The following is a 13,543-nucleotide window of genomic DNA, read 5'->3' on the forward strand; positions in this document are numbered from 1 at the left end:
GAAAAAATGCAAGAGAATTTCACATCAGCCTAACAACCAGAACCAAACAGTTCATCTATTAAAAAAAAAAAATCACAGTTTCTTGAAACTCGTCACACAGTTAAGAATACAAAGACATGGAGAGATGGCTCAGTGGTTAGGAGCACTGACTGCTCTTCCACAGGTCCTAGGTTCAGTTCCAGCTCCTATGAAACCAGCTCGCAACTGCCTGTAAGTTCAGATCCAGGAGAGCCGATGCCCTCTCTGGCCTCCGAAAACACCCTTAGTGTTTCTATGGCATATACACACAGAGAAAATTCTTTGAGAGGAGCTGGTAAGAAGAATGCACACACTGAGGCCTCCCGGCCAAAGAAACACCTGCAGCAGCCCACCGACTCCTCCCACCAGCCCACTGACTCCTCCCACCAGCATTCAAGGGCAAGCGCACAGGGTGCACAGTAAGATCCAGAGGCTGGGCTCTAGCTGAGGGTGGTCATCTAGAAGCACGCAACTCATAGCCCACTGACAGGATAGAAGACATGACAGAAATTCTCCTCAGGCACTCGGGTTTTTAAACGGTGCACAGTAGCAGTTCCTTAAATGGAAGCTTATTTGAAAGGCATATAGTCAAACAAGTTGAGACAAAACCAAAATCAAATCTAGAGGAAATGTACTTCATAATTATTTCTTCATCAATAACAGGCTGTAAATCCCTTAGAGACGCTTGGCCTACACTGAAATGGCCTCTGGGGGCAGAGTAATGGGATAAAGTGAGAACAGTGTACAGAATACAGGAATGAAGGGCAAACAATCCCTCAGCAATACCAAACTGTGGTAGCTACACAGCAAAGAGAAGTCGCCTGTGGTCTGCCAGGGTTTGTGGACCTAAAATAAGAAAAGAAACTGAAGTAAAACTAAAGAAAGAAATAGTAATTCTTAGAAGAAATGAAATAATGAATGTACAAGAAAGGGAGAAAACTCAACAGTGCAAAGCTGTTTCTTGAGGCTGACAAAAGGGCTCCAGTTAAGAGTGCCTTGTGGTCCTCCAGAGGACCCTGGTTTGATCACCACATGGTGGCTCACGATCTGCTGCCCCATGCTGTGGCAAGGCCCTAGGGCTCCAAAGCCCTTCTCTGGCATTTGCAGGCACCAGATACACGAGTGTTGCACAGACCTTCATACAGACAAAACACCCATACACATAAAGTAATTTTTAATTAATTTAATTAATTTTTGAAGCTTTTCCTGGGCATGCTTTTGGGCTCAGTAATAAAGGCACTTGTTACAACCCTGACAATCTGAGTCCAATCCTCAGTAGGAGAAAACCAACTCCCACAAAGTTTTCTCTTACTTCTAAAGATGCTCTGTGACATCTGAGTACCTACCCACCTATTGTTTCACACACACACACACACATCACAACATGTAACAAGTTTCTTAAAACCCCAATCTTTAAGACAACAACTGCTAATGTAAGTACAAAGCTGCAGTATTGGGAGTAGGGGCAGACCATCACTAGAGCATCTATTGCGTAAGAATAATGAAGCCTGTCCTCTGAGAGGCTCTGCCAGCTGGGGGATGGGACCCTCCCAGTCTCATGCCAGGAGTCTGAGGTAGAGGATCAAAGCCTGAGCGGCTCAACAAAGTAAGAACAGATAACAAATTTCCAAACTGAGATGAAATAAAACAGAACTATAAATTTCTTAGAAAAGGGCATCAATATCACCACAAACTCAAGGCAGAAGTCAAAATAAACAACAATGAATCTAATATCATCAAATGCTTACCAAAGAAGGTAATGATGACTAAGCCAATGTAAGGTTTTACACACACACACACACACACACACACACCATTCATGGGATCTGTAGCCATAATATATGAGAACATCATGGAAATTAATTTTAAAAGGCAAACAAGTCAATATCCTCCAACAGGGAAATAGTTTCAGCAAGCATTTCATGAGTGGAGCTGTGGACATGGCCAGTAAGTAATAGAAAGACACCATGTAGCTCATTACTACTCGGGGAAAGCAAACAAGCCAGGAGCGCGAGCTCCATCCTAGTAACCTCCTATTACTAGACAAACAGAGAAAGGACTTCTGAACATTCATCTCTCCGTGTAAAAAACAAATGAGAACACTAGTTAAAGTCGCCCAAGTAAATTCTTGCCAAACTCTAGAAATTAACAAAAGGCTTTCAATCAGCTGATAGACATTAATCCAAGGAAAACGGAACAGCCTTGGTGACAACGAGTCTGGGCTGTTTCCAGCTTGCCCTTTCTCCACTCACCCAGACTGTGCGTATCGAGTAAAGCAGACACCTACCACATCACAACAAACACCAGCAGCCACTGAAGGGGCCAAAATAGGTCGGAGTGTCCCCAAAGTCCATTCCCGGAGAATTGCCCCTCGGCGGGCCTGGCAAGTCTCTGCGATGGTCACTCTCAGAATTTGTCCTTATTGAATCTACTCAAAGCTCACTGTGTAGACATAATGGCATTCACCCCAGCCCCAAGTCAGCTACAATTATTTAACATTAGTTGCCCGCAGCAAAGAAATCAACTAGAGCTTAAAAATGTTAAAAACCAAGATATAGATGCTCACCCAAGGTTCCAATATATGCTTAGGAAACTACAAGTCCAAGCATATATCCAGGCAAGTTCTAGGAAGATTGGATTCCTTACTCTTGGCTGGCCCTGAGGGTCACATAAGCTGCAAGTAAAGACACATTACTGTGAGGGTGAGGACTGTCTCGAGTGGGTGCATGCTCTGGGGCTCAGCAAGGGTGAGGAGATCACACCCCGCACTGTGCTAAGGCATTCCATGTCTTATGAGATAGCAGCTGTAAGCTGTGTCTTGCCTTGAGTAACTCCAGTTTTCAAACAGCAGTGTCCTGATCTGTTTTCTGTTGTTCTGATAGACCAGCCTAGAGGGGAAGGGTCTACTCCAGCCCACACTTTGATGTCACACTCCATCACTATGGAAAGTGAGTCAGGAATTTAAGCAGAAGCCATGAAGGAATGCTGCTTACTGGCTTGCTCTCTGTGGATTGCTCGGTCTGCTTTCTTACAAACACAGGACCACCTGCCCATCATCCACTGAGCTGGGCCTCCTACATCAGTCATTAACTAAAAGACAAAAGTAAGATCTCCACAGTCATGCCCACAAGCCAGCCTGCTGGAGGCACTTGCTTAATTGAGGTTGCCTCTTCCCAGGAGATTCTAGTTTGTGTCAAGTTGACAAAAACTAATCAGCACAAGCAGTTGGCTAGATTTTGAGAGCAAATGTTGAGGGTGGGTGACTCAGCATCTTGTTCACGTGAGTAAACAACCACCATCTGTCTGACTCCGCCACGGCACAGACTGATGGCGAACATTCGCACAAATAAAATATGGACTTCTCAAGTTAGCTGAGGGATTCACAGACACAGCCAAATGATATCTGAAAACAGCCGGCACACGTGCTTAGCAACAGTACCAGGTGTAACTCCCACTCCTGGCACTGAAAAGTCCTGTCCCACCTGCCTCCCAATGAGCTACAGCAGCACACAGAGCCTCCTCTCCGTGTTCTCACAAGGCTCGACCAGAACAGCCACAGCAACTCCAACGGTTTCTCCCCATGGCGCATAGACCACTTGAAACTGACATTCAAACCCGCCTTGCCCCTGCATTTGGCAGCTCTGCTCTGAACTGGTTTGTGCCTGCAATGTGTAAAAGTTCTTATGTGGCCCCTTCCAGACCCCGTCCTTGCTGATGACTGAGCTCTCAGTCTCTGCGTTCAGGTCAGGCAGTTTGAACTCTGTAGTCCCCTTAGCCCTTTCTTAGCCATTCTGACATAGACACCCCCACATCCCCCCCCACATACACAACTATACTAATTGTAATGTGTAATCTCATAATTGATAATTAAGTTAAAGAATCCATGTTTACCAATGGCCATGACCATCAAGTGAATTCAGTAGCACTGGGAAAATTAATGCCAAGGAGATGGTTTTAGCTTGGGAATTTTTTATTCAATAAATTCTGACTTTGTAGAAAGATGCAACATGCCAACCTGTTTCTAATATGGTATGCTCACAACAAAAGACTCTCAGTAAAGACCAAGAAAATTGCTACTTCAGGGCACTTAAAAAATCTGTGGGACTATTAGGTGACCACTATACTAAAAGGAAGCCTTAATAACTGAGGTGACAAAGAATACACAATTTAAAGAAATAGCTAAGTGAAGTCACTTAAAGTAGCAGCAAAAACAAATGCTACAAAAAAGACTTTTCCACAACTGCCACATAAACTGTGCTTTCAACAACAGAAGCTAGTAGAACAAGGAGATGAGAAAGCATGGCTTGGTTGTCATTGAAAGGTAAAGAAGGCTGTCGGAGGGGTCTGGAACTATTCTCTGTAGTAGACAGGGACAGACAGACACTTGGTAGGCATGTTTGCTGGCTAGTTCTTCTCAGCTTGACACACACCTGAGCCATCTGGGAGGATGCCCCTGGAGAATAGCCTCCATCAGGCTGGCCTGTAAGCAGGCCTGTAGGGCACACACACAGTAACAAGCCTGTGCTTCCTGGTTCCTGTAGGAAGACAAGGTCACTGCCAGCCATACTCTGGGCAGGTGGCTCTGGGTGGTAAAAGAACAGGCCAAGCACACTAGCAGGCAGTATTCATCCATGGTTCCCGCGTCAGCTTGGGCCTCCAGATTCCTACCTTGAGATCCCGCCCTGACTTCCCTCAGATTGACTGAGACTTGGAAGGTGGAAGATAAAACTCTTAGCTCCTCAAGCTGCTTCTGGTCATGGGTGTTTATCACAGCAACAGAAAGCAAACCAGGACAGCCAGCAGCTAGCCATTATAAATATGTCCTGAACTAAAAGCAGCAGCCGTGCAAAGAATCGCTATGCCATCAAACAATGAATGTCAATAGAAAAAAATAATTTTAGAACTCGCAATGGAAACAATGAACTTGAAAGCTACAGCAAGTAAAGGAAAATTAACTAGACAGGCAAGGAAGCAGATGTGAGCAAGTAATAGAATCATCTGATATAAAGAAAGATCCTTGAAGGGATGCAGAAGGCAGACCTGAAGACAGATGAACGATGTAATCCAGTCCAGAAACAGAAATGAGGAGAAACAGTCTCAGATGCTGATAGAGGTTATGAAGTCTATCAACATACCAATAATGACAATTCTAGAGAATAAAAACAGAGAGAGTAGGTAGAGATTAAAGGAAAAAAATGACCAAAATCTTGACAGATTTGATTGAAAACATCAACCAATATCCAAGAAGCTTAATAAACTTTGACATGGTAAATGCGGAAATTAGCACTTAATAAACACTATATTAAGTCAGTTTTCCCTTGGTATAGCAAAACACTTGAAGCATCATGGTAGGAGGATGTGAGAGAAAGAAACCAGTGATATGGGGAAGACAAGTCTGGGTCTTTTTAAAACAAATCATTGTCGGTACCAAGGTCCCATCTTGGAAAGGTTCCATTAGACCATCAACACACTCAACTGCAGGCCAGGCTTCTCGGGAAGGGAACCTTGCTGGACAAATGGTCCAAGTCAAACCACCAAAAGCCTAGATGACTCTTTCTAAGAAGAAAAGAGAGACAAATAACTCGAGGTGTAAGAAGGGTGACTGGTGAGATTAAAACCAACTTCTCACCGGAAATCAGGAAGGCTGGAAGCACCAAGACAGCATATTCAAAATCACAAAAGAAACTGTCAACTGAGAAATCTGTATCTGGTGAAACTAGTCTTCAAAACATGAAGAAGAAATTAAGACATTTCAAGATAATAAAAACAGGAGCATTCATCCATAGCTGAAGTGCAGTACAAATACATTCAGGCTGATATAAAAGCTCACTCGACAGCAATTCAAATTGATCCGAAGAAACAGACGATTAGTAACGGAAACTGCATGGTAAATATGAAGATAACATAAACATGCTTCTGTCTGTCCTTTCTTCTACTGCCTGAAGAGACAACTTAATAAAACATTGATGATAAAGCAGTCAATGAACTATTTTTGGTGACTGTATGCTTGTGTGTCTTAGTGTGTGTATGTGTGCATGTGCACATGCGTGTGCCTGTGTATGTATATGTGTGTGCATGTATGTGTGCACGTGTGCACGTGTGCACGTGTGTGCACATAAGTGTGCCTGTGTATGTGTGTGCGCATGTGTGTGTACACATGTGTGCATGTGTGTACACGTGCATGTGTGTGTGCCTGTGAGTGTGTGTGTGTGTGTGTGTGTGTGCATGTGTGTGCATGTATACATGCTTGTGGAAGGAAGCCATAGGTTAACCTCAGGCATTATGCCTCAAGAATTTTTGCCCTTGGTTTATGAAACAGGACCGTTACCTCATCTGACACACACCAGTTAAGTGAGGGTGGCTTATCAACCCCTCTCTACCTCGCCAGTGCTGCAATCACAAACATGTGACACTACTCCCTGCTTTTCTACGTGAGTTCTGAGAAACAAACCAGGTCTCATCTCATGCTTGCATGGCTATCCCTTTATTGGCTACACTGTCCCCCAAACCCAGACTTATACATAAGGATATAATTCATATGTCAAAAATAGCACAAAAGAGGTAGGAGGAATCAGATGAGGAGTATTTCTGATATTGACGCAAAGCTTCAGGGACCTCTGGAGTCTGCTGCAGTGAGACGAGTCTACTTTACCGTTTCAGGGATAGGGCACAGAAGGGCTTGTACAGGGGATGGGTGGAAAGGGATAACTGCTCACAGCATCAAGTGAGCTGGAAGGCCTGACTGGTTATAATACAGCATCCAATTATCATGCAGGTGGGAAGCCAGAGCATGTGTGCTGAGTTATGCAGTCTTGCAGAGAGCTCTGTCCAAGGTCACTCTTCAGACAAGGCCAGCCACCTTTGTTCAGGGACACTTTCAGAAAAAGACACTTACTCAAAGAGGCAGGACAGGGAAGCCCTGCTGAAAAGGAGAGTCCCCATTTTGTGCCAAGCTCAGAAAGTCATTTGGTCATGGAAATACTGCTACCTTAATAGCAGGGCTCCCCACCAATAGCCAGCCAACTTGCCACCCAGGAAGCAAACTCCATAAGGAGATTCTTCAATGATCATCATTTTCAGCAGAATGGGGGAGCTGTTAGGAGAAGAACTGTTTTATTGTCAAAAAGCCTTTTATTAATGAAAGATCTTTAAATGCCATATTCTGTAGATCTCTAAAGTTTTTGAGACCATCTATCTGTCTATACTGTATTTGAATTGTTTATTTCTAGCTATTTACTATCTGTTCAACCTAAGAAGCATATTTCTGTAATTAACTAAACAAGTATCTAACATGAACATAAGTTTAATTATCTGACGACTAGCTGGGCAGAGGTGGCACACAACTTTAATCCCAGCACTTGGGAGGCAGAGGCAGGTGGATTTCTGAGTTCAAAGCCAGCCTGATCTACAGTGAGTTCTAGGACAGCCAGGGCTTCACAGAGAAACCCTGTCTCGAGAAACCAAAAAAAAAAAAAAAAAAAAAAAATTCAAATTATCTGACTACTAACTTAGAGTCCTTAATTAACCTAAGCAGTTTGTAGTAGCAGTCTTTAAAAGGACTAGAACTTAACATGGCATTTTAAAGAATTACATAGTAGTGTGTAATTAGTACTATCAATACTTACAACTGTATCACTATACAAAGTCCATACCAGTGTTAAAATCTTTGTCTTATTCATGTTCTTTAGTTTAAAAGTAGAAACAATCATCTGCCCTTTTATACTATAATTTCTAGAACCATCTTTTCTTCTTTGCAGCCCTTCTCCACCCCCTAATTCCCCTTGGAATAAGAAGAACAAAGGGGAAAAAAGAAATCTCTAAATCTAACCTTATTTTGTTTCCTCCCTGACCAAGACCTAACCTAAGGAATGACCAAAAGCCATCCATCCCGCCTTCTGGGAATGAGGCATCACTCTCTTAAAATTCCTTCCTTCTGATCAGGGGCATAGTTTGTTCTTTTGTGGGGGAGGGCAAGAAAATTCAGATATTGGTTAGTCTTAAGAAAGCTAACTGTAACATTTTGCTGTCCAATTTTCAGTGCTTAAATTAAATCCTGACTGGAACAGTCTGAAAGGCTAGACTAGAGTGAGGTTGGCAGCTTTTTTTGGAGCTGTTCTGGATGGAAGTTTCGATGAAACCATCTATGAAGGCAGTCTGAGGTTAGATCCAGCAGGATGGTAGAGTAAACATGTCTCAGGATCCTTTTCAGCATCCCCAATGGTGAATCTTGTCAGGGCTGATTGTCTGGTTGTTTTCCTCTGTGAATATATAAGCTTTTAGAGGTCATACACATTTTTGCATTTACACATGTATGGAATGTGCAGTGCGCATAATTCAATTAAATACGACACCATGTTCTCTGTTTCAGCAGGTAAGCTATCTGTCTTTCTTTATCAGTCAGTTTGGACTGTATAACCAAACTGTAATATAATTTTTTATCTATGCCACTTGAAAGAATTGTATGATAAGTTCTGAGGATTCTGTAGCCAACAAGATTTACTCGCCATGCTCAGCTGAAGTCCTAGCTAGAGATGCTTTCCTGTCTGCAGAGTTGGGAATTTGCCCAGCTGGTTTTTTTGTGTTGCTTTGGTTCAGTATTTCCTTGTCATGGAATCTTGGAATGGCATTAAATATCTTGTGTTGGAAGTATGTGCTCTGCTGCTTGATTTTGATTTCGTAGGGGATTACATATAAGAGATTGAAATTCAGAAAAGACTGAGCTGTTAACATTGTGGAGACTGCTACAGACTATGGAGACTTTTGAAGTTGGACTAAATGTGCATTGCATTATGCTATGTTTAGGTATTGGAGCCCGTGTTTAAACAAGCCTATGGGACCAGGCTGTGGAATGTGGTGGTGTGAACATACTGGCTCACAGAGTGGCACTAGTAGAAGATGTGGCCTTGTTGAAGTAGGTGTGGTCTTGTAAGAAGAATTGTGTCACTGTGGGGGTGGGCTATGAGACCCTCCACCTAGCCACGTGGGAGTCAGTCTTCTCGTGTTTGCCTTTGGAACAAGATGCAGCCTGGACACTGCCGTGCTTCTCGCCACGATGATAATGAACTGAACCTCAGAACCTGTAAGCCAGCCCCAATTAATGTTTTCCTTTATAACATTGGCCTTGGTTATGGTGTCTCTTAACAGAAATTGAAACTCTAACTAAGACAGTGGTACTGTAGGCCTTATTTCCTCTGTCTTTATCTTAATATCTTCCTTAATTTTATTTATATATTTTCTAATTTTTTCTAAGGCCTGTCTCCATTTTTCATATTCTTCTTCTTGTCTCTGTATCATCTTATTATCTTCTTTATTCTTATTTATAGATTTTTCTAATTTTTCTTTTAAAGCTTGTCCAATTAAGTCACTTATATCTTCCTCTTTTGTTTCTATACTTAACCCATCTAAAATGGCAGAATACAGAGTCCAAAAGCTCTCTCACTATACTTCTTATGTCATATGTCTTGAATGTATTTAATTCTCTCTTTAAGGATTCATTTTATCAATATTAAATAATTTTTTCTATGATTATTTATACCCAATTCTGTTTCTCCTTTATTATTTTCAATAATATTTGACTAGTTCAGACATTTGGAGCTTTTCAGTCCCATTTTAGCTCTGGAAAATCTGCAGACTCTTCAGGCCAACTTGTGTCTGTGACTAAGTCCACCCACTGAGCTTGGTCTAGCAGGGGCTGTTGCTGGGTCACTGAAGCCCCACCTACTTCGGGGTCAGACCCTTTCTCTGGGCAATTGTAGGCTTTTCTCCTGACAACCTGAACTGGGCTGTCTGGCTCTCTCTGGATTGTGCTGTGCTGGGGAGAAGCTGCAGCTACTCTGCACTCAGTCCCCTGTCCCACAGAGACCTGAGGCAGCTCCAGGGCCTGCCAGCAGGCTAGCTCACAGGCCTCCCTCTCTTTAGTCTCCCACCCCCCCCACCCCCGCAACAACTTCCACCTCCCCACCCCCCACCTTCCCCCACCCCACCCCACCCCACCCCCACCTACCCCACCCCCCCACCCACCCCCACTAGAAAACTGCTCTGGGAAGTGCTTGTTTCCAGCCTTTCCAGATGCTTTCACTGCTTCCTTGCCTGGCTTTCAGAACTTTCTCAGGCCCTATTGTTGAGGTTTGGTCTTTTGCTATGCTAAATACTGGTTGCTCTAAGTGGTTATTTTAAAAGAATGGACTTAGGGGCAGGAAAGAGAGCTCCTCACCACTCTTGTAGAAGACCCAGACTCAGACCCAAAACAGATAACATGATCACTTATAATTCCAATTCCAGGGGATCTAATGTTCTTCTTCCTTCTAAAGGCACATGCATATGGCTCAGACACATAAAATAAAATAAATCTTTTTTAATGTGAACTGTATAGTGTATGAATTGAATTTCAATAGAGCAAGGGAAAGATTCAACACAATGGATAAACTTCAAATTCATCTTCTTAATGGAAAGCAAATACATATACACATATGCACACATATGCAATACACAAACATACGCAGACATACACAAACATGCACACATATACAATCATAGACATACATGCACACATACAAAACATGCACATACATACACATACATGCATAAACATGAATACACATACAAAATATGTATACATAACACACAAACATAAACACACACATTCATACATACCATAATGATGCTATTTTTATAAAGCTAGGAACTAAGTACAGCTGACTTACTACATACAGCAAAGAAGAGAACAGTGGTCTCCAGAGCAGGGAAAGGCAGAGACACAAGATATTTAGAGGTGATGAGAGTGATCTTGATGTTCACACAACTCTATACAATGATCAAAACTAACCCAATTAAAGGCTTCCTTTATCGTATGCATTTTATTGTACCTAATACTCCAACTCAAGCCACAGTATGTGATGCACTGGACACTTCTGCTAAAAGGCACAAGTGAGGAGAGGGGATGCCTCGCTTGCAGGCTTCACCACAGCAAAGCCCAGGACAGAAGCCAAGGCAAACACTGTGTAGGGAACTCGTGACAGCACACTGGGTTTACACCAGCCGCTCTAAGCTCTGTATGGCTTTAATGCCCACAATGAAATTCTGAAACATATTCATTCACAAATAACATTTCTTACTGTAGTTCTGTGGGACAAGTTCTGGATTCCTGGGAGTTTTCAGCTTGTAGGACACATCTCCAATATTAACCGTTTCACCTAAAAAAGAAGAATGCAGTCATTACATAGACAAGTGACACATATTACACTGTCAGTGATGACTCTCTTGACCTCCAAGGAGGGATATCACAAAAATGTACCATGCATGCATCTCTAACATTTCTACAAACAGCATAATTTATATCAGAGAGAAGTAAATACTGAGAAATTACATTTCAGGAGTTAGACTGCTACATAAATTAAATTATACTAGCCAAACTTATATTTTATACTAAATACTAATTATTATAAATACTAATATAAGCAAAAGTCATACATAAAAGTATTTTTTAAGTTTTTAATTTTTATATTTACTCATTTGCACTAGGAGGATATATACACGTGAGGGTCACAGGGCCCATCTTACAGGGCCTGAACAGATGAGCCATCTCGCTGTCCCTGACAAGCCTACATTTATGGTTTGACTCTATGCGCCCATGGCTCAAGACTTGAACACATCATCCTTAGCGGGTGGCACTGTTTGAAGAGATTCTTCAGGCTTTAGGCAGCAGAAGCTAGGCGCGGAGAGCGGGCCACTGGAGGTGAGTCCTTAGGGTACCTCAGGCCATTTCTTGCTCTAGTCCAGGCCCAGCATGGCTGAAGAGTGCCCTTTGCCATGCCTTCCCCACCATAACGGACTGCACGCTCAGAAACTGTAAGTCAAACAAATGTGTGTTCCTCTAAACTGTCTGTGTCAGGTAACTGGGTCACAGTGATAGGAAAACAATTCAGAAAACTGGTACCAAATGATAGGAGCAAGGCAGCCCCATTCTACAGACACTCAGGACTACAGACCTAAGGCAAACGGGTCTACACAGTCCAGTAGACTCTACTGTCAGCTTTGAGAACACTCAAGCTTTATGGCAAACTTTACATAATTGGTGAACTCCAGAGCTTATATGCAAACGTCCTGCCTCGATCTGAGCCAACCACCAGTCTTGTTCCTTGTACTTCCTGGCTTGTCCTCCTCCCCACTGGGTACTTCATGGTGGCCCTTTTCCCACCAGCAGGCTTTCCCCAGCCTGAGCTCTTGCACCTGCCCCATCAACCAATCAGAATTACCATGCATACATTCAAATTAACCAGCCAAATTAACACCTCCCAGATGGCTAATTTACATAGAGGTGGGACTAAATTTGCCAGATTCCTTGGACACAAAGACTCCAGTTCCAAACACTATTTGGCAGCCATTTTTCATGACCCCTTTTGCTGCAAGAAACTATTAATCTCCTCAATAAGATCCTGCTTGCTTCTGTTGCCTGTGCCCATCATCCTCACAACTGTGGGAAAACAAACTCAGTTTGGACCCAGAAAATGAGTAACAAAAAAGGGGTCATTAATGTGACTGAATCTGATTGTGCAGTTCTTAGCTCACTGAACTGTGTGGCAGGGAGTGTGGAGATGCAGGCTAGAGAAGTCCACGGAGGCTGTAACTCAATGATCTAACAGGAGCGTAGGTGAGCAGAATAGCAGCACAGAGCCACTCAGTGAGGACCGTACTCACAAGACTTCAGGTGGGAGAGGAGCCACTCAGTGAGGACCGTACTCACAAGGCTTCAGGTGGGAAAGGAGCCACTCAGTGAGGACCGTACTCACAAGGCTTCAGGTGGGAGAGGAGCCACTCAGTGAGGACTGTACTCACAAGGCTTCAGGTGGGAGAGAAGCCACTCAGTGAGGACCGTACTCACAAGGCTTCAGGTGGGAGAGGAGCCACTCAGTGAGGACCGTACTCACAAGGCTTCAGGTGGGAGAGAAGCCACTCAGTGAGGACCGTACTCACAAGGCTTCAGGTGGGAGAGAAGCCACTCAGTGAGGACCGTACTCACAAGGCTTCAGGTGGGAGAGGAGCCACTCAGTGAGGACTTGTACTCACAAGGCTTCAGGTGGGAGAGGAGCCACTCAGTGAGGACCGTACTCACAAGGCTTCAGGTGGGAGAGGAGCCACTCAGTGAGGATCGTACTCACAAGGCTTCAGATGGGAAAGGAGCCACTCAGTGAGGATCGTACTCACAAGGCTTCAGGTGAGAAAGGAGCCACTCAGTGAGGACCGTACTCACAAGGCTTCAGGTGGGAAAGGAGCCACTCAGTGAGGACCGTACTCACAAGGCTTCAGGTGGGAAAGGAGCCACTCAGTGAGGACCGTACTCACAAGGCTTCAGGTGGGAAAGGAGCCACTCAGTGAGGACCGTACTCACAAGGCTTCAGATGGGAAAGGAGCCACTCAGTGAGGACCGTACTCACAAGGCTTCAGGTGAGAAAGGAGCCACTCAGTGAGGACCGTACTCACAAGGCTTCAGGTGGGAAAGGCTTTATAAAGAACGGATTACAGGGTT

General features: G+C 43.6%; 1 protein-coding gene across 1 annotated transcript in view; it reads right to left on the reverse strand.

Moving 5' to 3' along the window:
* Vwa8 (von Willebrand factor A domain containing 8) overlaps positions 1-13,543 on the reverse strand; it is a 335,644-nt gene that overhangs the window by 306,007 nt on the left and 16,094 nt on the right. Inside the window, exon 2 of the mRNA XM_052190877.1 lies at positions 11,133-11,210. Coding sequence (XP_052046837.1) covers positions 11,133-11,210 — 78 coding nt within the window. The remainder of the gene's footprint in view (positions 1-11,132; positions 11,211-13,543) is intronic.

This window comes from Apodemus sylvaticus, chromosome 8, assembly GCF_947179515.1.
Source record: "Apodemus sylvaticus chromosome 8, mApoSyl1.1, whole genome shotgun sequence".
Classification (NCBI taxonomy): domain Eukaryota; kingdom Metazoa; phylum Chordata; class Mammalia; order Rodentia; family Muridae; genus Apodemus; species Apodemus sylvaticus.